At 55.2% G+C, this 24,439-nt stretch overlaps 1 protein-coding gene across 2 annotated transcripts in view; it reads right to left on the bottom strand.

Annotated features, from left to right (window-relative positions):
* Window positions 1-23,411, bottom strand: part of FAM131A (family with sequence similarity 131 member A) — a 47,333-nt gene extending 23,922 nt beyond the window's left edge. Inside the window, exons 1-2 of one of the 2 annotated variants that reach the window (XM_030576308.1) lie at window positions 23,321-23,411; window positions 12,172-12,311 (exon numbers count right to left, since the gene is read on the bottom strand). In XM_030576308.1, coding sequence (XP_030432168.1) covers window positions 12,172-12,311; window positions 23,321-23,351 — 171 coding nt within the window. In that variant the 5' untranslated portion in view covers window positions 23,352-23,411. Of the gene's footprint in view, window positions 1-12,171; window positions 12,312-23,320 lie in introns of those variants that run through there. The other variant, XM_030576309.1, reaches the window with a different exon arrangement.
* Window positions 23,412-24,439: the final 1,028 nt, after the last annotated feature.

Raw genomic sequence — 24,439 nt, 5'->3', positions numbered from 1 at the left:
ATTCAGGGACCGGAGAGTATCAATATCCTGGCCAGGCCAGCAGGGACACAGGGACTGGGAAGCATGGATACCCCGGCCAGGCCAGCATGGACTCTGGGACCTGGGAGTATCGATACCTCATCCAGGCCATCAGGGACTCAGGGACCAGGGAGAATCGATACCCTGGCTAGGCCAGCAGGAAGTCAGGGACCAGGGAGAATCGATACCCCGGCCAGGCCAGCATGGAGTCAAGGACTTGGGAATATCGATACCCTGGCCATGCCAGCAGGGAGTCAAGGACCTGGGAGTATCGATACCCTGGCCAGGCCAGCCGGGACTCAGGGACCGGAGAGTATCAGTATCCTGGCCAGGCCAGCAGGGAGTATTGATACCCCAGCCAGGCCAGCAGGAAGTCAGGGACCGGAGAGTATCAATATCCTGGCCAGGCCAGCAGGGACGCAGGGACTGGGAAGCATGGATACCCCGGCCAGGCCAGCACGGACTCTGGGACCTGGGAGTATCGATACCTCATCCAGGCCATCAGGGACTCAGGGAGAATCGATACCCTGGCTAGGCCAGCAGGAAGTCAGGGACCAGGGAGAATCGATACCCCAGCCAGGCCAGCATGGAGTCAAGGACCTGGGAATATCGATACCCTGGCCATGCCAGCAGGGAGTCAAGGACCTGGGAGTATCGATACCCTGGCCAGGCCAGCCGGGACTCAGGGACCAGGAGGTGAGGCGATCAGCGGAGGAACACTGCACAGACTCCCCTGGGTTTCTCCGCTGCAATCCATGCTGCGTCCCTTGGTGCAGGGCACATGCTGAGCACCCAGCCCTTGCTGGCTGAGCTATGGGCAGGGGCTGCTACAGGCCAGGCGGTTCATTGAGCAAAGGCTAAATTGGTCCTTGGTTCTCCAATATCCAGACCCCACTTCACCGCCCAGCTCTTGAGCCTCATCCAGGGGCCAGCAGGCTGAAGGCACTGAGCTACAAGCACCCGATAATACAGTACCGGGCTCAGGGCACCAAACAGAACAACTAACCCTGCCAGCTCGGCCGCTCACTGCCCATGCCCGGGATGTGCCCCAGGGCTAGTCGCTGGTGTTCTGTGTGCTTGTGTCCCTGCAGCCCCCTGCCCTGGGCACGCCACGCCCAGGTGTGCCAGACCCAGGCCCTGCCCTAAAGAGTGTCCCGCATTCCAGGCTGCATTTCAAAGGACACAGGAGGGGGAAGGGGTGCAATGGCTGGAGCCTGAGTGAGGAGGGGTGGCAAAGGTGGGGGAAGGGACTGATGGGGGGGAGGCAGAAGATGGAGGCTTGTTTCAGAGGCAGCCGGAAGAGAGCAAACAAGGATGATCCAAAGGACAGTTTCATGCCGGACTCTAGAAGCCTCCCCTGGGCTCTGTGGGCCCAGAAGCTCTTTGCAGCCTGCCCAGGGCTCACTTTGTTGATCATGAGCCCAGCCCAGCCCCAACCCCCCAGCACATGTGGAGTTCCCTGAATTCTCTCTTCGTTTAGACACAGACACCCCCCTCCACCATTGAACCCAGTGCTGGATCCGCCCCAACCCCAGGGGTGCTCCTGGAGCCAGGGCTGTGCTAAGCGGCATCGTCAGTAAAGCAGAGGGTGTGTCAGCACCAGCCGTTCCCTGGGGAATGGCCACAAGAGAAGCGTTGGGTTTCGGGGGGGTAAGGGTGATGCCAGGAATGCCTGAGAGCTCCAGGGCAACCAAGCCCCCAGGGACATGATGCAAACCCCCAGGGAGGGTGCCCCCAGGAATCCCTGGGGCTCACCATGGTTCCTCCCCTTTCCCCAGTGCAAAGGCCCATGTCTGCTCAGCACAGACTCCCCACCTGCCCAGGGGTAAAGGCTCTGGTTACCCAAGTGAGTGGGCAAGGCTGAGCAAGGTGCTTGGCTACTGCTGGGGAGGGATGCCGAGGAGTCTACAGGTGCCGAGACCTTAGTCTCCTCTGGGCTTTGAATACTGGGGCGACTCCACGCTGGGGATTAAACCACGGCCATCCTGCCCTGATCAGCAGGGCGCTGGAAGGCTCAGCCCCTTGGGACTGGGATCCCCTTATTCCCCCACGCTCTGCAGCCTCCAGGCCCATCACCCCAGAGGGGGCAATGTGTGTCTGGGCCAGAGTGGGCTGTGCACTGGGGAAAGGAGGGGAGGGAGGGTGTGTGTGTAGGGACAGGGTATGTGGGGTGCTGGAGTGAGCGGGGGGGTTGTGATCTCAGTCGGTTGTGGAATGCCAGTGCCCAGAGCCCCAGGGAGTCACCCGCAGATAAACCACATGGGAGGCTGTAACCCAAGAACTCCTCGATGCCAACGGGTAAGAGGGGTTACAGGCACATCCTGATTCTGGTGTGTCCATTCTGGCTCACCAAGAACCGTCATGGGAGGTCAAACGGAAGCCGGGCTCACACTGCTCATTACTAGTGGGGTGGACAGTGCGTACGCGAGGAGTTAGTCTGTGTACCGAAAACAAGGTTTCGCCTCTGTCTCAAAGCCGAGTGGACACAGGTTTCTGCCAGCTGAGGGATGTTTACTCACCTGGCCCTCTGCTGAGCTGTAAATTCAGCACTCTGAGCAAACACAATGGATGCTGCCTTCTGCTTAGCTCCCTGGTTACTTTGGGGACTCACGTAACCAGGGAAGATGACACCCCGTCAGCCCGCACTTCTGAAAACGGGATCACAACCAGCCTTGGTTGAAACGCTGCAGAGGACTTGGGGGCGGGGGGGTAAACGGCTTTAGCCGGGAGGTCAGCCTGGCTCCCTAGAAAGCACGTTACGCATTTGTTTTCAATATCCTTCCTCATGCGCTCTTGAATTTTTGATATTAAGCGTCTCTGTGGCCCACTGTGACTCTCTCAGTGCTGTGATGTTAAGCAAGGAGCCGATCCTGAGCTGAATCCTACAAACTGGGGTGTATACTGGCCCCTTGACAAAGGAAGGGCTGGCGTTGCCCCGAGGAGGGTGCCTGGGGGGCTACCAGGCTGGAGGCATCAGGCAGCTGACATCCAGCTAAGCACAAGTAAGTACCCCCCTGCCTCCAGTGTGAGGGAGAACAGGGGGATTCACTGCCCTGAGTACCCGGAGAGCCATACCAGATGCATCCATTAAAAGGCTCTGCCATGCTCTGAGGGGGCTTCACGCACTGGCAAACCTAAACACCCAGAGCTGGCTCCTAAAGCCACATTTAGACCCCTGCACCAAAGCAGATGATGAGCGCTGCTGAGCACCCACAATTCCACTGAAGATCATGGGGGCTGCACCTAGGGAGAAAGAGACAGATTTCAGCTGCTTCCATGCTCCCAAGATCTCTCTGCGTGCCCAGCTCCCGCTGGAGGCGCCGTGGGTAGCACTGCTCCTCAGAGGAGAGAAGAAGTGTTGCTTTCCCCACGTCTGAACCAGGGGGTTGCTGGGTATAGAGCTCGGTGCTAGACCCACATTCAGAGCTCAGCAGGGTCTCTCCCCTGCTCAGAAAGGAAGTCTGGCAGGAAACGGGTGCCGACTTTCCAAAGTGCCAGGGGGTGCTCGACCCCCAGCTCTGCCCCAGGCCCCACCCCGGCCCTTTCCACCCATTCCCCAAGCATGCCTTGTCCTCAATCCTCCCCCCTCCCCGCCTCCTGCACACCGCAAAACAGCTGATCACAGCAGATGGGCGGCATGGGAAGGGTGAGGGAGGCACTGATCTGTGGGCCCCGCCAGTGAGCAGGAGACACTAGGGAGGGGTGGGGGGAGCTGATAGGGGGCTGTCGGCCATCAGTGCTCCAGCCCCAGAGCAATCACAGAGTTAGCGCCTATGTGGCCAGAGCAGGTGCTCATGGGCAGCAGAGAATGCCCCTGGGGCCCACCCACCACTTATGCATTCACTTTATCTACCATCTCCATAGTCCTGAGCCTGGTCTGCGACTAGGAGGACAAAGCCACCTACAATGCAGACCGATGAGTGGAAACGGGATGTAATCTAGTCTGACCTCCTGCACAACGCAGGCCACAGAATCTCATCCACCCACTCCTGTATCAAACCTGTGTCTGAGCCACTGAAGTCCTCAAATCATGGTTTAAAGACTTCAAGGTGCAGAGAACCTTCCAGCAAGTGATCCATCCAGTATCCCCCTAGTAGCTCCACATTCATGTCTCTCTCTTCCCCATCCTCCTCCTTCTCCTCTCCCCTTTGTATTCCATGTCAGAAGCAAATGATCTGGAATGCTAAGGCATCAATGTCCTAACAGATAAAGCTCAAGGCAGTAGTTGGTGTCAGCTACACCCCATCTCATCCCACTAGATCACACTAGGAAACAGGATGATCAGCTCTTTATGCACCTATCTATACGAGTGTCGGAGAAAAAGCAGCGTGATCACCATGGATTTCAATGTGAGAGACATATGCTGAAGCTCTCAGGCTGCCAGTACTAAAACATCCTTAGAAGTTCTAAACATTATAGCTGACAATTTCCTAACTCAGAAAGTGATGCAGCCAACACAGAGGGGCTCTATATTAGACTTTCGTCTTGACAGATAAAGAGGAACTTGGCACAGAACTAAAAATTAAGGGTAGCCAGGTACAAGTGATCATGACTTGATCACATTTACAATTCTCAAGTGGAATTAAGTCCAGATCAGTAAAAATATATACACATACATATACATATATACATATTACACACACATACACACATACTTGGTACTTTAACAGAGTTAATTACACAAAGTTGAAAATAATTATGAGCCAAATCAGCTAGGAGGAAGAATTTAAGCAGAAAAATGTGAATGATAATTGGGAATCATTTAAGAAGACCTCACTGGATGCCCAAAAAACCACAATCTCCCAACTGTGGAAGAAGGCTCTGGTGGGTTAAAAAAAAAAAAAGACCTGTTTCAGAGGGAAGTGAAGAGAGCTATAAAAATAAAATTATATATCACAAATGGAATAAAGGGGAATCTGATCATAATCAATATAAATCAGAAGTTAGGAATTGTAGAAAATTGATAAGGGAAGCAAAAGGACACAAGGCGACAGGTATAGCCAGTAGAGGTATAGACAACAAGAAGGTTTTGTGGTTTTGTTTTTAGAAATATTAGGAACAAAAAGAATCCTGACAATGGCATTGGACCATTACCAGGTGGAAAAGGTAAAATTATCAATAATAATGCAGAAAAGGCAGAAGTGTTCAATAAATATTTCTCTTCTGTATTTGGGGGGAAAAATACAGTCTCTCATCATATGTTGATAACACTCTTTCCATTCCTGTATCTGTGGAGGATGTTAAAAAGAAGCTACTAAAGTTAGACATTTTAAAATCAGCAGGTCCAGATAATTTAGATCCAAGAGTTTTAAAAGAGCTGGCTGAGCAACTCACTGGAGCATTAAAGTTGACTTTCAATAAGACTTGGAGCACTGGGAAGTTCCAGAAGACTGGAAGAAATCTAATGTTGTGCCACTTTTTAAAAAGGGCGAATGGGATGGCCCAGGTAATTATAGGCCTGTCAGCCTGACATCAATCCCAGGCAAGATAATGGAGCAGCTGATACGGGACTTGATTAATAAAGAATTAAAAAGGGAGTGTTCATGTAATTAATGCAAACCAACATGGGTTTATGAAAAATAGATCCTGTTAAACTAACGAGGTTTTTTATGAGATTACAAGTCTGATTGATAAAGGTAATATCAAAGTTGACACAATCTGAAGAAGGGAGGTTTTTTACCCATGAAAGCTTATGTCCAAATAAATCTGTTAGTCTTTAAGGTGCCATCAAACTTCTTGTTGTTTTTGTGACAATATACTGAAGACTTCTCTAAAGCACATTTTGATTAAAAAAACTAAAATAATATAAAATTAACATGGTTACACATTAAATGGATTTTGAAATGGCTAACTGACAGGTTCAAAGTGTCATTGTAAATGGGGAATCATCCTCAAGTGAGTGTGTATTCAGTGAGGTCCTGCAGGGATTGGTTCTTGGCCCTACGCTATTTAACATTTTTATCGATGATCTGAAAGAAAACAAAACCATCACTGATAAAGTTTGCAGATGACACAAAAATCCAGGGAAGTGGTACATGACGAGGGGACCGGATACTGATTCGGAGAGATCTGGATCACTTAGTAAACTGGATGCAAGCAAACCACATGCCTTTTAACACAGCTACATGTAGATACTGTATTTAGATCTGGGAACAAAGAATACAGGCGAGGATGGGTCTCTCTCCTGGGAAGCAGAGACTCTGAAAAAGCTTTGGAGGTTGTGGTAGCTAATCAGCTGAACATGAGTTCCCATTGTGACTCTGTGGCCAAAAGGATGTGATCCTAGGATGCACAACCAGGATAATCTTGAGGAGTAGAGAGGTTATTTTACCTCTCAATTTGGCCCTGGTGCGACCGCTGCTGGAATTCTGTGTCCAGTTCTGGTGCCCACGAGTCAAGAAAGATGTTGATAAATTGGAGAGGATTCAGAGAAGAGTCATGAGAATGATTTAAAGATTAGAAAACATGATTTATAGTGAGAGACTCAAGGAGCTCAATCTATTTATCTTAACAAAGAGATGGTTAAGGGGTGACTTAATTACCATCTATAAATATCTACCTGGGGAACAAACATTTAATAATGGGCTCTTCAGTCTAGCAGAGAAAGGTACAACACAATCCAATGGCTGGAAGTTAAAGCTAGACAAATTCAGCCTGGAAATAAGGCATAAATTTTTAACAATGAGGCTAATTAACCGTTAGAAAAACTGACCAAGTATCATGGTGGATTCTTCATCCCTGACCATTGTTAAACCACTATTGGATGTATTCTTCTAGAAGATCCAGGGCCGTCCTTAGGCATAGGCAACATAGGCAGCTGCGTAGGGCATCTGAAAATTTGGGGCACCACTGGGTCTTAGTGTCCACCCTCTTGTTTTCCTATCCCTGTTCTGACCCTTCCTGCAGGCTCCCACAGATGGCTGCTCTAGCCTGGTGAGTCTTCCTTGGGAGGGAATCTAGTAGTTAAAAGTGAAAAAACCTCCAGCCTGCCAGACCTATTAGCACAACTTCGAAACTGTTAAAGAGACATTCAAGGGGTAATAAAGCCATTTAACAGGCATTTGGCAACCCCAAGGTATATACTGACAGGTTTCAGAGTGGTAGTCCTGTTAGTCTGTATCAGCAAAAACAAGGACGAGTCCTTGTGTCACCTCAAATACTAACAAATTATTTGGGCATAAGCTTTTGTGGACTAGAACCCATTTCATCAGATGTCCACGAAAGCTTATGCCCAAATAAATTTTTATACTGTCAGTTTCTGACTTTATTGACAAAAACAGTTGTGCATTAATGTAATATTTACACAGAACATGTCAGTCTACAGGACCTTAGTTTAAAATTTGCTTTAAAAATATTTCATTAGTGAGCTGGTGAAGATTATAAAATCACATTTCTAAAAAATGCTTGCATAGAGTTTTAAATGCACAATCATCTTTAGCCTTAAATGTGTGGATCTTCAGACATAGTTTTTTAAATAAATCCTTCAAAAGACCTCCCTTATCTAAAATACACATTTTAATTACTATAGTTAAAAAAAAAAGTGCTTCCAAGGCTTCCTGTCCTTTCTGTCCATCCCTTCACCACCTCTCCCCCCACTCCCCACTGAAGAGAGCCCTTAAAGGGACAACAGTCCTTCCCTTCCAGATAGCTGGACAAAGAGTTCCCTTTCTTTACTTCTGACTATCCGACAAACTAGTTTTAAAAGAACCCTCCAGCAAAATCAGTACCTTAGTAAGACAAAATCCTTGTTATACCTAAAATCTTTGGAAACATATTTTTTTAAAGTTGGTGAAATTTCATAACCATGTCTCTTGTTATGGAGATCACACAAAGTAAATTACTGTTCCCTTTTTCTAAAAGCAATGAACATTGTTATGAACACACTAAACCTCTCTGATTAATTTAAAAGAATGTCTTAGTTTCAGTGAGTTAAATATGTAGTAATCTGGAATGCTGGCTTAAGATTTGAGTACATTTAAAATATAAATTCAACTTAGAAATACTGATGAAGACAATGTAAAACAGAGAAGAGCTGCATCACGTATTCCATTATATGTAATGTTGTATTCAGCAGGACAGCTGACTCACCCTTACTATGAAGTTTTTGCAAATAAATCTCTGACAAACTTCAGGGCATATCAAAAAACCTGTGACTGACATATTTTATTCCCAAATTTTAGTGCTTTTAATTAGGTACTTTCTTCATGTCCATTCTGCATGAGGGAGAGTGCATGGAAGTCTCTTCGGGGAACTGTGACTCTCCGCCACCATGAGGCAGGCTGGGCATCTCATTATCCTTTGCTGTCAAATCCCTCCTCCCCCTCCCCCTCCACCTCCCCCACCAGGCTGTGAGCTTGGGCTGCCCATCCGGCATAGGGGCACCAGTTTAATAACACTGCGTAGGGCCCCATAAATCCTAAGGATGGCCCTGAGAAGATCTGCTCTAGGAATGATTGTGGTGAGTCCTCTGGCCGGTCTGATACAGGAGGCCACACTAGATGACCACAATGGTCCTTTCTGGCCTGGGAATCTATGAATTACTCCAAGGCAAGGGACTGGATTTATTGTCAAATCAGGAGAGTTTTCAGCGGGGGGGGGGGGGGGCATGTGGGTCTGACTGGATCCAGGGGAAGGAGCTGCATGGAGGAAGGTGCAGAAACCAGAGCAGAACAAGGACACCCAGATTTTGCTAGCGCTGGTCCAGTCACAGCCCTATGCAAGCTGCAGCAGTGCAGAGCGGCCACACTGCGTGTCCTATTTTTACATAGCATCCATCTGCACATGTTGATGGTTTTGGCTGGGTCTGGAGAGGAGACATTCCCTTCCTTCCGTGACCAAGCGCAGCTGCGGCCTGGGGGGATATATTGCTGCTCAGGGTGACAGGGAGGAAGAGTGTGTGCTGGAGCAGCAAGGGGGGGTAAGTGGATTTACAAGGGGAATCGGGGCAAGGACCCTTCCCCACTCTCATTTGTTCAGGTCTCAGTAGCACAGGGGATATGGCTGAGGCCATCCACGGGCGACTCAAGCAATGTAAGTACATTGAGGGTGTGAGTGTCGCCCGGTGGGGGGCGGGGGGCGGGGTGCAGACCCGCTCAGCCTCCTAGCTGGGCCCAGATATCCTTGATTTTGGGCACCCATTTCTACACCTGGGGGAGCCGTAATCCCCCAGCACTCTAACCTTAGAGAGGCTACTGTGACAAACAGGGGCCAGACACCCCAAGGGGAAACCAGGGGGTCTGACTCCAAAGACTAAGTCATTGAACCAATGTATTGCACACAGGGGTGGCTCCAGGCACCAGCACCTTGCCTGTGGAGGGTCCGCTGGTCCCGTGGCTTCGGCGGACCTCCCGCAGGCGTGCTGCCGAATCTGCGGGACCAGGGACCTCCCGCAGGCAAGCCGGCGAACGCAGCCTGCCTGCCGTGCTTAGGGCGGCAAAATCACTAGAACCGCCCCTGATTGCACACAACGTTATTGTACTAGAAAAGTGTAGCCAGCAAAGTCTTTTATGAAAGCCTGTGGTGTTCTGAGCGTGATGACTATTATAAGATATGGCTACAGATTGTGGTGATCAATCTACATATATAAACAATTTCACACAGAAAGGGAGGCTTCTCCCAAGCCAGAGGTTGCCACAAAACTGGCTCCAAGCAACAACCCATTGTCCAGCCAGGAACAGACAATGGGGGACCATTAAAGTTAATCGAAAGATGTTGAAACTGACAAGAACCCACCCCACCCCACTCCCCGGTCATGGAAACCTAAGGAAGGAAGGAGTTTACTCTGAATAACTATGGCCTTGGCTACACTGGCACTTTACAGCATTGCAACTTTCTCACTCAGGGGTGTGAAAAAACACACCCCTGGGCGCAGCAAGTTACAGCGCTGCAAAGCGCCAGTGTAAACAGTGCCCCAGCGCTGGGAGTGCGGCTCCCAGCGCTGTAAGCTAATCCCCACGGGGAGGTGGAGTACCTGCAGTGCTGGGAGAGAGCTCTCCCAGCGCTGGCGCCGCGACCACATTCACACTTCAGAGCGCTGCCGCAAGAGTGCTCCCGCAGCAGCCCTGTATGGCTGCAAGTGTAGCCAAACCCTGAGAGTCACCATGCCAGGAGAAAGGGAGGCATGGGCGGGGGGGAAAGCCTTTTAAAATCAGGCTTGTGTTTGAGGGTTTTTATCCAGCAACGATGGGGATGAAGCAGCCTCTAAATGGGACGCTGGGGAAAGGCTGGATCCTGTCTATCATAGGGCATGCGGGAAACTGTGCAGAGGCAACAGGTAACTTGTATTAGAAAAGAGACTTTAACTAACATGGAAACGTGAAGCCTGGAGCTGTGTGTCTGTTAATTCGCTGTGTTACTTGTTCGGGTTTGGTTTTCCTCACTAGCTCATCTTTGAACCCGTGATTTTTCCATTAAGTCAGTTTTTTATTTTTACATCCAGCAGCTCTCCTCTGTGCAACCCGTTTGGAGCATGTGTCCCCCAGAGCAAACTGATCACTGGGGGCCGGTGAACCAAGGCGAAAAGCCGAGTGTCTGATCCTTAAGGCCTCAGGTTAGATGGATCTGGGGAGACATGGGACTGGAAGGGCTGTTGGGGTCACCCTGCAAGGTGTAACGAGGCCAGTGGAAGCCAGGATGGGACCTTTATACTCATGGACCAGCTGTGGGTATCAAGGCTCTGAGCTATAACAGCAAAGCAGTACAGCACCCAAAGACGGATGGTGACAGGACCCCTTAAAAGTGTGGGTGACCCCCAACCCAGCACAGCTGCAGGGATCAGAGCCCTAAGCTGCAGATACGGCTACATCCCCGAGCAGGGAGACAGACAGAGCAGGACTCACTCAGGGCCACAGGCAGTGGGGACTAAGCCCTGGGCAGGGTTCTCCAGGACCACGGAGCACAGGGAGAGGGACAACGGGGCAGAGAGGAGCCAGAGTGGGGTGTGGAGGAAAACTTGAGTGGGGCAAAGGGGAGCAGGACAGAGACATGGGAGGCAGAGAGGAAATCCAGGGGAAATTCAAGGGGCACCAAGCTGTCAAAGAAACCAGTGAAGGGGGACAGGAGCATTGTGGAATTGCACCGGGAAGACCGACTGGCGCGACAGTGCCTGCTAGTCCCGGGCATGCTGGCCCTGCAATGGTGCCGAGGGACGTGGCAGCGGAGGCAGCTTTGCTCCCCAGAGCGCACGCGCAATCGCCCGGTGATGTGAGTGTGCTGCACAGTGCGTGCGTTGCTCACAGTGGCAAAATACTCTAGCAGACAAGGTCAAAGGGGACAGCCTGTTGCCTGGTTGGACCTGGTCCCAGCAGCGGGATGGGTACTATCATGAGGCCTTGGATGGACACCCCCACTACTATTGTGGCCTAGGTTAAAGCGAGCACAGGGATGCCGACCCGCGCTATAAGCACATCTTCACGTGCAGTGCAGACACCCCCTCAGCAAGCCCCAGGGATACAGCAGCCTTAGGCAGAAAGTTAAACCAGGCCACCGTGAGACGTGGGAGGCCCTGAAATGAAAGGCCAGGGGAGGAGATGGCTGGGATTCAGTAAAGTCCCCCTGCAGCCAGCTTCTCCCTGCCCAAAGGTTCATTTCTGATGTATCGCACAGTGGATAGTTACCATGGGATCTCCGAGCCACGCCAGGGTGGGCTGGCGCTGGGCTGGCAAAGCTGCACGCTCTGGGCCTGAACCTGAGCAAGTCTGTTAGCCACGACTGCAAAACAAGCCACTGATACTTGGATGCTACAGCGGAAAATGGGGGCCTCAGTTTCCTCTCCTCCAACATCGGCCTGCCGCTGCCACCCGTGTCCTGGGGGAAGGTTGCAAGGTGAGGCTCGTTCTTGGGTTGCAAAGCACTCTGGGATCTTCAGCTGCAAGGCACTGGCAAAGGGTGAAGTGTTGCTATTGTGGGTCTCTCCTGATGGTAGGGAGGACAGCAGCCCCAGCCAAAGCCCGGGTGCTGTTTTCATCCCACAAGGCCTATGTGCCATGTAAGTAGGGTTGAATTGGAAAGGCAGAGAAGCTACGCACATGGCCCTTCTCCCCATCTCCCCCTGCCCCAATCAACTGCCCCATAGCCCCACATACCCCCTCACCGCTCGTTTCACAAGTGGAGCACCCCCCGTCCCCAAAGGTAGAGGGATGAGAACTGTGGCACCTCGAGAGAATCCTGGCTGTCCACTGAGCTCTGCCGAACCAGCCTGTGGACCAGCGACGTCCTGGTGCTCCCCACGGGCGAGAGGGCAGGCAGGGCCTTCACCTCACTCCACTCCACATGCAAAGTCGTGTCCACAGCCACTGTGGGGAGAGCACAGAGAAACGTCAGCCTCCGAGAGCCTAGCCCTGCTGTAGGGCCCTCTGCCCCTGGGGACTCAAACCTGCACTACTCCCTCCAGGACAGTGACTGCCGTGGGCAGGACGCTGGTTGTGTCCCCTCTGCTCCGCACCACACAGAGGGGGAATTACTTTTAGTTCCCTGGGGGAATAGGAGCAAGGAGAAGAGGAGAGGAGAGGCTGGTTTAATGTTTTAGTCCAAGTATTAACAGGCACTAAACCACCATGGAGGCCAAGCTGTGTCTACACCCGGAGATGATAACGGCATAGCTAGGCCAGCATAAGCCTGTAGTGCAGACACTGCTGGGGAAGGGGGATGGGTTTTTCCATCCATGTAGGGACACCACATCCCCAAATGACCGTAGGTCAGGGCTGATCTGCACTGCAGAGAGAGATCCGCTTCACTCCCTCGCTCAGGGCTGTGAAAAATGGGATGTAAATAAGCTGACCTAAGCCCTGGAGGAGACACCTCTAGGTTCTTCCATCAACCTGGCTACCACCTCTTGGAGTGGTGGATTTACAGCAGCGACCCAAGAACCACCTTCCGCGGCTGTAGTACAGCCGCTCCGCTACAGCATTTCTCACGTAGACAGAACCTTAAGCCTTCCTTCTTCCATTAACAAGCTGCATCTACACTGGAGCTTAGGTCAGTATAAATGTGTCATCAGTGGTGTGGTTTTTTTCACAGTCCTCCAATCAACATAGCTATGTCAATCCACCTTCTAAGTGTCCCTCAAAGAGGGACCTCTGCGCACGGCGGATCTCCTTGTGGGTTTCAGCCCACGTGTTAAAGGGGATGGGATTTTGCACTGGTATTTTCAGCATGGAATCCAAGGCCGCTCTTTTGCATTTCCCCAGGGTTATCCTCCCAGATTTTGTGAGTCCGCCTGGTGAAGTTCACCCCAATGCAGTGCCATGAGAACCCCTGGGCGGCAAACCCTGAACACGTGGGCGGTGTTGTGTGTGGAACCTTGAACAAACCTGCCACTCAGAGGGAGGGAATTCCTCTCTTCTAGCAAAAGAGAACGGCATAAAGGCCCTACATGTGCGAATGCACACGCACTCACACCCAGGCTGCCATGCACAGACACACCCGAACGGGGCTGCCGGATTTCCTAGCAGACACACTGTCAGCACTAATTGTACTGTTCTCTCTTGTATCAACCGGATGGAACATAAACGATCAGGCAGCCGCAGCTGGTGCGCCGCTGAGCCCAAACGTCTCACTGTTCCCCTGTCCGCCTGTTTACTGCAGCCACCTGTTGTCTCTTCTGCTTAGATCGGCAGCTTTCAGGGGCAGGGACCCTCCCTTTGTTATAGGTTTGCACAGCACCTAGCACAGCGGGATTGGGGCCCCTATGCCCTACCATAATACTTATAATAAAAGGCATTTGTGACAGCTGCCATCCTGGTCAAAACACCAGGGGTTGAACTGGGACCCTCAAAGTTACAGATGCAACTGGATTCCAGGTTCCCTGGCGGAGGCTGGAAGAGGCTCTCATTCTTTGTGGATCAGGCACGAAAGGGGACTGACCACGCACTGGGTGATATGTGTTTCTATCTCAGGAGGAGCGTAAGCGGTGAGTAGGTGGTTCACTGGCCCTCTGCCTCAGGGTGAATGTCACCCCGGGGTCTGTGAGCCAGGCCCATCCTCAGCATGCTATCCCAGAGTCTCTGGCACACTGCCGTCCCAGCCCCATCCTCACGTGGCCTGCTTGGAACCCTTTCAGAGGCGCTGTGGTTTGGGTTGTAGTGATGGTGGGGTTTCTGTCTCCGAGCTGTGTCCACATCAATGGGTGCCAAGGCACCACCCGGGTCAGGACGGACTGGAATCCCATACTCAGCATGCTGCGGCCAGGGCAATCCTGAGAGCCAGGATTCTCTCCAGTGTGTGTCTGAGACCGTCCAAAACTCACTGCAAGTGTGAAATGACAAGGGCCTGATCCTCACACTCACAGCTCTTTGCTAAAAAGGCATGAAGTTTGGGGTGGGGCTGCCTCCCCCGACACACACAGGTCGGATGCTGGGCTCTCACCAGGGGCTGCTACTATAGTCGCTTATTTACAGGAGCGGTTTGGAATTTTTAAGCAGTTTAAGGCCCTGATTCTGCTCCCACTAAGAATTTTGCCAGTCACTTGAACAGGTTCCTATTCATGGCCTAGGGAGGGGATTTTCATATCCCCATTCTCAAGGCATCTGTTACACTGCAGAACAAAAGGGCTGAAAAACCCATGTCCTCTCTATGTACCTGCCAAGACCTGACTAGAAGGGCTCTGGGTTCCCCTGCAAGAGCTGACGTCATCCCAGACCCCCTCAAATGAACCAGGGGAAACCTCCAGCTTAGGCTGTGGATGTCACCACAGGTGGCAAGAAAACCCATTGGGCCCAGAACACTAGGACTTGGCTGGTAAGTAAAGGAGGATGGGATTGATGGGTTGCGTACCCTCCCACTCCGCTCCATGGGGAAGTCCCCCTCCTGCACAGGCAAGGAACAGAGCAGAATCCCAGCATGAGGTTTCCCCAGGCTGCGCCAAGAGCAGCCCTTTGCCTCCGCCTGCTGCGTCTTAGTGTCATGTGGATTCTGCCGGTGAAGTGGAACCTGGGGACAATGTTGTGCATTCATTTACAAAGCTGCCTGGGTCACTATGTAAAGCACAGAGCCCCCAGAGCACAAGCAGAGTTTCCCTCCCTGGAAAAGTGCAGGGAACATAGTACCCAACCATTGCAAACCAGGCCAGGTTCTTTAGGGAGTAATTCACCCGGTGAAGAGGGGCCAGCCCAAGTCATAAGTGGTGCCCAAGCCTTGTGCCTCCTCTCTGCGCCTGGGATGCATCTCTCCCTGCAGGCACAAAAAGAGACCGACGCAGGGTGAAAGGTGTAGAAATAGCAGGCATGAGCCATGGGAGGCCCCACGGCCTGACAGTGCAGGGCTGACACCACCAGTCTGGTTTTCCTAGTGTCAATTCAGCCCAGGCTAATGCCTTCCCTGATCTGCTCTGGGAGGTCACTGCTCCCTGCTGACCGTCTCACCCTTCCTCCCTCCTCCTGCTTGACACAGTCACAGCCCCCAGCTTTTCACTGGGCTGTAAATTCTTCAGGGCAGGGCCAGCATGTCTATGTAGCACCCAGCACCCTGGGGCCCTGATCCTGGCCGGAGGCTTTGATGCTCCCACAAAGCCAGCCACGCAGTCAATGAAGTCACTGGGGAGGTGCTGCAGTGAAGTCTCAGCTGAGGTTTGCCCCACTAGCGTGGAACATCTTCTACACAAGAGGCAAAGGCCTGACTTTATACAGCAGCGAATAAGGAAAATCTAGCTATTCCCTGTTCTGAGTCTGTCTTGCTTAGAGGCCCAGAATGCTGCATCAGACCAGCTGCAGCCCACACCGTACTCCAGCGGGGCCCACAAGAGCTCAGTGTGCATGGGGAGCTGTAACCCGGGGACTGCGTTTCCCAGCATGCACGGCTTTCTCTTTGGCCGCGCAGCCCGGGGGCACCCCTTGCTGGAACGTTTAGACCCACAGGCCAGGCATAGCAAGAGGAAGGTTCTCATCCCGGGGCTGGAGGCGAGAGCCCAGCCCCTTCAATTTCGCCAGCAACGCCACCTTCACACCCGGATTGGCCCGCTTCTCCCACAAGCACCGACACGCTTCTGTCCATGTTATTAACCCTTCCTCTTTCCGGACTTGGTTCCTCGCATTGACACCAGTGGGATCACTCCCGAGTCACCCAGGCGAAAGCAGGAGCCAATTCCAGTCCTGTGCTCAAACCACTAGACAGCGCTGCCTCTTAGAGCAGCTATTCCCAAGCTTTTTACTAAGCTGACATATAGAAAGAGAGAGAAAACAACTAGGCCTTGCTAGGAGCTGTCACACAAGGCTGCAAAGCGCCTTTAAAGTGGGGGTCTTCTAGCCCCCTGCCCCCCTTCTCCACTCTCCTCTCCCATCCTCCAACCTCCTGCTCCCCACTCCCCATCTCAGCCCAAGCCCCCTGTCTGGCTCTCCCCAGCCATGCCCCAAGCTGGGCCATGACCACTGCCAGGCTGCTGACAGTCCACTCCCTGGCACCCGACCCTTCCTCTGCACAGCTGCTGCTGCACCAGGGGAAGTGCGAGCACGGAGCCAGAGGGGGAGGAGTGCCTCTGGGGCACACATGACCCACCTCCACTCTTCCCATGACCCACAGAGGGGCCGGGACCCACCACTGGGGAGCTGCTGTACTGGAAGCTGGGGAGGTGGAATTGCATTAGCCAAAGCCAGGTGCTCCCCCTTTCCCAGAAGCTCGGCTGCATCCCACAGGAGCTGAAAAGGGCCTGTTGTTTGGGTTCTGCTGCAGTTCCTGTCCCCTGGCAGGTGACCCTTGGGCACGAATGGCCGTGGCTGGGGTATTTTTTCCCCACGGGGCGTAACCATTCCATGCTACCGTGGCGAATCAGGAGCAGAGCCGAGGACCCTGGGCAGGTGCCATGACGGCTGGCAGTGCACCGGGCTCCCGGCCCAAAAGAAAGGAAGGCACAGAGTAAAACCACCAGGAGCCCATCTGCACTAAACAGGGGCAGGCCTTGCTGAAGTTTGGATGGGAGACCTCCAAGGACCAGCCCGCTGCAGAAACAGGGAGGGGTGACTCAGCAAAGGGCACCCTTCCGTTCAGGCAGTGCCCCAGCCCGGCGCCAGGAGGCACTGGCTTGCTGGACAGGCGACGTAAACCCAGTGGTCCATGGTCATTGTTACGCGCATTGGGGCAGTATCTCCACAGACCCGGCCAACTCCCAGCTCACGTAAGGATAGCCTGTCTGCCTCAGGATACAGGATTCTTCTTCATTTCCCCTGTTCCACCCCAGCAGTGGCTGCATTGCCCTAGTGAATGGGGGTGCATGCCGGCCGGGATGCTAGGGGCTAGAGAGATGGGGTTGCCATGGCAGGGAGGGGAGCAGGGCACAGCCAAAGCTGGGGGTCCGGAGCAGAGCAGGGAGGAGTAGGGTGTTTTCGGCAGAAGTTCTGGGGACAGGCCTTGATTTGTCATGTGCTTGATCCTAGACAATCCTGCGCCCTGAACAATCCCCTCCAGGAGAGGGGCCGAGCCCTGCAGACCATGGGCGGGGGAAGGGAGGGGAGAGAGGAGGCACCAAACACTATGGGCACTGATCTTGGGGTGGGGGTGGGGGGATTAGAAGAGGGAGGGAAGGAAGAATCGCTGAGCCCTGCAGGCCATGGCGGGCTGGCGGCACTGAAGATGTGGAAGGGAGGAAAGATGAACTGAACCCTTTTGTGGAGCAGGGGAGGCACTGGGCCATGTGAGGGGGGAGTGGAGTGAAGGAGGGAGGGGTGACAAGACACTATGCCCTGTGGGGTGAGGCAAGGAGAAGACTGTGGGGGCAGGGAAGAGGCTCTGGGTCCTACAGGTGTGGTGGGGAAGGATACAGTGGGGGCTGGAGGAGGCTGTGGGCCCCCTAGGTCAGGGGTGAGGGGCAGCCTCACTGCATGGGGGTGGGGGGAACATGCCTTCCAGCCAGGATTCCTTCCAAGGAAGGCGCATTCTGCTACAGTCTGTTCCATTCGAGGGACACAATGTTCCCACCATGGAGCCATTACTATTCCAGGGGGGCGACGGCACAGAGAGTTTTTCTGATGAGCACACGTTGGGGCGGTGACAGGAGCCGGCTCCTGCCCAGTGTCGGGCATGAACCAGGTCCCAGTTCCCACACGCCTCCTCCCAGCGCAGCCGCTGGCACAGCACGGACAGTCCCAGCATCAGAGATTCTGGGCACGTGTGGCCAGCTGGAGTGGGGTCAGGGAGAGGCAACGTGCATCAGCCGGCGCTGGAATCACAGCAGTGTGGAGAGCAGAGAGGGCCAGGGGCTGACCCCCAACACTCTGCAAAGGTGACCTCCCGCTGCTCTCCAGGGGAGGAGAAGAGAGGCACAGAACGGACCAAGGACGGGAAAGGTCTCATTTGCCCCCTCCCCCGCCGGTATATCAGAGCCGAGATGCTGGGGAAGGGGTGGGCAGCAGGACAGAGCACAAGGAGGCACTGCCCCCGGGCCCGCCCCCCACCCCAGCACAGCCCCAAGCATAGGGAACGTGACAAATTCATCTGGAACACACAGACTCGGGCAATGCAACATCTGCCTCCACATTCACACGCAACAGCCACAGTGTCTCCTCAAACCCACCCGCTCGGAGTCACTCCTGGGTACCCCACTCATGCACTACCCTCTAGATCCAGGACCAGCTGATTCTGGCCAGGAGCACCTCTCAGCCAGGCAGAGGCACAGCTCAGTCTCCATGCCACATCAGAGGAACCACCTGCCTTGGTCGCTGCTCTGGGCCAACAAAGCTGCCACCTGGATGGTGTGGACCTGACCCATGGGCACCGGGGCTGGGGACAGATCCCATACATAATGAGGTGGGATCCTTTCCTGTCTCAGAGCTGGCATTACAGTGCCGTTCCAACAGCTGCCACAGACCCAGGATGGGGCACTCGCTATGACTAAATACTGCTGGAAGACCCCATGTGTTCATGACTCTCGGCCAGTATCCAGGCTGCTGCTACATTAGTGAATGTGGATTTGATCTAACGGTGGGTGCAGTAAGAGTGTGTGACTGAGTGTGGCATTTGTGAGCACACATCATATGGGCGTTGTGACGTAGGCAGGGGCTGGGCCAGTCGAGAGGTTTCAGCGTTTCTGTATTAGGGGCTGGGTCACTCATGGAACAGGGAGACGAGAAAGGAGCAGCCTCTTTCTCTCAGAACAGCCTGTACAGTAAGGTCCACGCTCCAGTCGGAGTTTCCCGACCCACACCCCAGCCGGAGGTTCCTCTAGATGAGGTGTCCTGCTCTCCACCTGAAGTCCCTAGTAGTTATACCGTTGAGTTCAGTAGGAGCAGAATTAGGCCCCTGTGTGACGAAGTGGGACTGTTCTTGATGTTTCCTCTGAATACTGTGTGGGTGCCTCAGTTTCCCCTATGCATTAAAAGTTTCCAGCGTGCATAAATAGCCAACGCCCTGTATCATGGCAACAAATGGCTGGGGCCCTTCCCCTTGCAAGGGAATAGCTAAAGGTGAACAAAGAAATCAGGTGACCTCCTGGCCCGGGAAAGAGACAAAGGCCAAAAAGGAGGGGCTGGAGGGGGTTTCAGTTCGGGGCTGGTTGGGGACAGGAAGTGAGTGCAGATGGGGCTGTCTAGCTCACTGGGCCCCAGAATGAACCCGGCTGAGCTCTGTTTTGGACCATGTTCCTGTCATCTAATAAACCTCTGTTTTACTGGCTGGCTAAGAGTCACGTCTGACTGTGAAGTGGGGGTGCATGCAGGACCCTCTGGCTTCCCCAGGACCCCGCCTGGGTGGACTCGCTGTGGGAAGCACACAGAGGGGATATGCTAAATCCTCCAAGGTCAGACCCAGAAGGTGAAGCCGTGTGAGCTTCTTGCCCTGAAAAAGTCTGCTCCAAGGGAGAGGAGCCTCCGCAAAGTCCTGCCTGACTTTGTGGGGAGCAGTTCCAGAGCATCGCCCGGGGACTCCATGACACCCTGCCCTCAGACTCCACCCACTCAGCCGGCCGTGTGTTGCTCCCAGCGTGCATTGCCTTGTGTGGGGAAGCGTGACAATTCCAGTGGCCAGGCTAAGAGCATGTGGTGAGGCACAGCCCTGCGCCAAGCGAAAGCCAGCTGTCAGCCAAACGGAGCTCGTAGCAAGAGGAGTGACAACCGGCCTGATGCTAATGCTAGTGTAGAAGCTTAAGGCCAAAAAAAGGGCTTAGCTGGAATGCTTGCCAGGGGGAGCAAAGCTCATCACTCATGCCTCCGCTGCGTGCAGAGATGAGAAAAATCAATTGGATACGGTGACGACTCCAAACTCGAAGGAAGGAAGGAAAGGTTACATCAGCATGGGGGAGGGCGGCAGGGTAAACGCTCGTTATCTAACAAGGAACCCAAAGATTATCCCTCGCAGGGGACAGCTGCACGATCCAGGCCCGACCATGCTCGGAGCTGTACTCCCTGAGTAGAAGAGATTCCCTGCCCCGGAGGACCCTATCACTTTGGTTTCAGACCCAATGCAACAAGTGAAACAAACAAACCGATGGGGAGTGGAGCTGGTTACACAGCCCAAGCTTACCAAAGCGGACACAGTTTGGTTATAAGTTGCTAGGTAACAGGAACCCTCCCAGTTCGGTAGAGGTCAAGCCTCGGGACTAAGAGTGTCTAAGCAGCAAACGCTACAGGTACAGTCATGCAGGCGATTTTAATGACCCCGCTATTACCCGGCTGAATGACACAACAGCGAAAATGATTGGATGATGGCTTGTGAGAGCAGCTTTTGTTTCGGAGCCGACAAAGGGGAACGCAACCAGCCTTTGATGGGAGGGCGAAAGACCCACTGAGCACCAGAGATAGAATTAGGGCCCCATCCTGCAGTGTGCTGTGCACCCGCAATCGCCACCGAAGTCAATAGGAGCGGAGGCAGCTCAGGATCAGGCCTAGAGGTCTGGTGTAATAACACCCTTAAAGAGGTGGGTGTTTAAGCAGGGTTGATTTTACAGGGGCAGCTTTTAAAGCCAGTGAACAAGCCGGCTGCTAGGCTGAATTGTGAGCTCACAGCACAGGGTCAGGCTGGAGGCTACCTCAAACATTATATTAGGGGCACAGCATGTGCTTAGACCTCAGAGCAAAGCAAACAGCGAGACAGCGAGTTAAACTGGGAGACACAGGAGCACGCTGGGCCTTTCCAAAGCAGGGATCCTTCCTACAGCCCGAGCCAGCGCAGGCTGGGTGCCCGCTGAAAAGAAAAGGACCGATCCTGCTCCCACTGACGTCACCAGACAAAAACCCACAGTGACTTAAGTGGGACCAAAACAAAGGCCCAGAAAAAGCAGCGAGAGGCTGAAGGCCAGGTCGCCAGAGCTGGATATAACCAAAAGGGTGGGGGTGCATTCAGCGTGAAGCGGTTGCCTGGGGTATTGTGGGGCCCTAGGCTGTCCAGGGGGTGATGAAATGGGATGGCAAAGAAGGGCAGCACAGACGTTGTGCCTAAGGCTGCGTTACGCTGAGCGATGGGGATACTGGTGGGCTGGAGGCACATGTGGCGGCAAATCAGTGAGGCCTCCATAGAGAATGGGAGAAACTCAGGCCTGGTCTCCACTTACGACTGGCTTAGGGACACCCTCAGGGCTATGAAGCACTCTGCACCCCGAGTGCTGACCTAACCCCTGGCACACATGCAGCTAATGCAATGGAAGAATTCTTCCAGCCAGCTGCTACCGACTCTTGGAGAGGTGCATTAACTACATCAGGAGACACCCCCCACCCACCCATGTAGGTTCCCCCAGGACAGTGCCCTCAGAGCAGGACATTGAGCTGAGGAAGTTGGAGCACAGGGACTCCTGGGCCCAGGCTAGGGCCCTTCAGGAGACAGAGTCGAGGCACCAGATATGCAGTATTGGGGGGGAGGGGATCCTTGCAAAGAGCTGGACAAGGCCCTGGCATCGCTTCAGCCCTACTCAGGCCCTTATGGGCATGACTCTCAGTCCAGGGCTTTATCCACAAGACCATCCTTCCTCTCAAAAACAGGCTCGGCACGAGGAGATACGGTCTCCCTGAACAGCTGCTGTTCAAGGGTACCAGTGGGGTTCCCTGGAACAGCAATGGTGCCTTACCAGTCCACAGCAGCTGCTAACCCACCAGCAATGTGAGTCCCTATCGCTCTTGGGACGGGGGCTCAGAGAGCAGGGAGGAGGAAGGGGGGTGCCTGGGTGCGTCTGCACAGGGACAGAGGCTTGTGCAGCACCAACGATGCCCACACTATAAGAGACCCCGGGACCAGTCCCCTCTTCCAGGGGGAGTTCACCCAACCCAGGCAGGGGGCAAGGGAGCTGAGCACAATTACCAGGATCTTGAGAACCACTGCGGTTTAAACAGGGACTAGGATCCCCAGGATTCAGAGGTAGGAGCGTTTTGAAGGGGCAGCAGTATAGGGTGTCCATATATAGACGGGCCCCAGCTGCCCACGTGGCTGGGGCTGGCCTTGGCTAACAGCCCCCTGTGCTGGATGGGCTCAGTGGCATTTCCCCTAGGCCCTGGGCAGCCCACCTGATGGAATCTCTCCCCTTGGGGACAGGCCCTGCCCCAGGAAGGGCGCCCCGAGGGCCCAGGAGATTCACCCCCTTTGCAGGGGGGCCTGGAGCTGCCCCCGGGGAAGGGAAGTGCTGGCCAGAGAGCAACAAGGCAGGCCCCAGGAGTACCTGGACCAGCCCTGCCCAGAACCCCGGGAGAGGGGCTGGCAGAGCCGCTGCTGGGAGCCGGGAGGCAGAGCCCGCAGGAGGCAGAGCCGAGCCCAGCCAGGCTCGCACGGGGAGGGCAGAGCGAGCTCCGGAGCTGCCGCTGCGCGCTGGGGAAGGGGGTGGGTCAATAACATCCAGGCCGGGGGCTCTCTCCCCGCAGCGGCCAAGGGGCCGGCCCACCTCTCTCCGAGCAACTTCCAGCAACTTAGCGAGCGGTGCAAGCTCAGGATGGGGGCCTGGGGCCAACGCAGCGCAGCGCCCCGGGCCCCCCCAGCCCCGCACAGCGACCCCCAGCGCGTCCCGCCCCACTGCCACCAGCCATTCCGCTCTGAGCCGAGCCGAGCCGGGCCGGGCCAGGCTACCCCAGCCCCTTCCCCCAGCCAGGGCCAGGAGAAGCTGCTGCCCCGGCTGCGCTCCACCGAGGGGGGGAACCGCTTCTCATCTGCCCGCCTCGGCATCCGCAGCCGCGGCCGCTTCCTCCCTCCGGGAGCGGATCGAGGGGAAGCTGAAGGTCTCCTAAGACTGGTGCCTTGGCAACGGCCCTCCCGGCTGCATACTAATCGCGCCGGCTCCCGCCTGCCAGCGACCCCCCCGCCCTGCGGCGCGGCCCCCTCCCCTCGCTGCATCCCGCGGCCGCGGGGTCCCCCCGGCTGCTCCGCTCGGTGCATCCCGCCGGGCCCGGCCGCGCCCCGCGCTTACCGAGGGTGCCTTTGGAGCCGATGCAGCCCATGCTCGGCCGGCGCGGCTAGGCGGGGAGCGGAGCCGAGCGCAGCCCGCTCGCATCGCCGCAGACCCGCATGGGCGCCGCCGGACACACGCTGCCGCTGCCTGGCCCTGGAGCGGCGGGCTCGGCTGCACGCCCGGCGACGTCAGCGCAGCGCTGCTGGGCGGGGCGGGGCTTCAGCACCGGGGCCAGCGGCCCGGCAGGGGCCCGGCTCAGCACGTTGGGCAGCGGCCGCGGCCCTGCGCGCCCCCTTCGACCCCGCCCAGCCGGGGGACCCCCCAGCCAGCCCAGGGGGGACCTACACCCCCCCCAGCCAGCCCAGCAGGGATCTACAGAGGCCCCCCTCCCAGCCAGCCATGGGGGGATCTACACCCCCCTAGCCAGCCCAGCAGGGATCTACAGAGCCCCCCCTCCCAGCCAGCCCAGCAGGGATCTACACCCCCCCCAGCCAGCCCAGCAGGGATCTACAGAGCCCCCCCCCCCAGCCAGCCCAGCAGGGATCTACACCCCCCCCCAGCCAGCCCAGCAGGGATCTACAGAGCCCCCCCTCCCAGCCAGCCCAGCAGGGATCTACACCCTCCCCAGCCAGCCCAGCAGGGATCTACAGAGCCCCCCCTCCCAGCCAGCCCAGGGGGGATCTACACCCCCCTAGCCAGCCGAGCAGGGATCTATAGCCAGCCCCCCACCCCAGCCCAGCAGGGATCTACAGCATGCCACCCTCCAGCCAGCTCAGCAGGGATCTACAGCCAGCTGCCCCCCAGTCAGCCCAGCAGGGATCTACAGCCAGTCCCCCCCATAGTCAGCCCAGCAGGGATCTACAGCCAGTCCCTCCCCCCCAGCCCAGCAGGGATCTACAGCCAGCCCACCCCCCAGCCAGCCCAGCAGGGATCTGCAGCCAGCCCCCCCCCCAGCCAGCCCAGCAGGGATCTACAGCCAGCCCCCCCCACAGCCAGCCCAGCAGGGATCTACAGCCCCCCCCACAGCCAGCCCAGCAGGGATCTACAGCCAATCTCCCCTCCAGCCAGCCCAGCAGGGATCTACAGCCAGTCTCTCTGCCCCAGGCAGTCCAGCAGGGATCTACAGCCAGACACCCA

The sequence above is a fragment of the Gopherus evgoodei genome, chromosome 9 (genome assembly GCF_007399415.2).
Source record: "Gopherus evgoodei ecotype Sinaloan lineage chromosome 9, rGopEvg1_v1.p, whole genome shotgun sequence".
NCBI lineage: Eukaryota > Metazoa > Chordata > Testudines > Testudinidae > Gopherus > Gopherus evgoodei.
The sequence above is the reverse complement of the archived record's forward strand: the minus strand, read 5'-3'. Positions and strand labels throughout refer to the sequence as shown.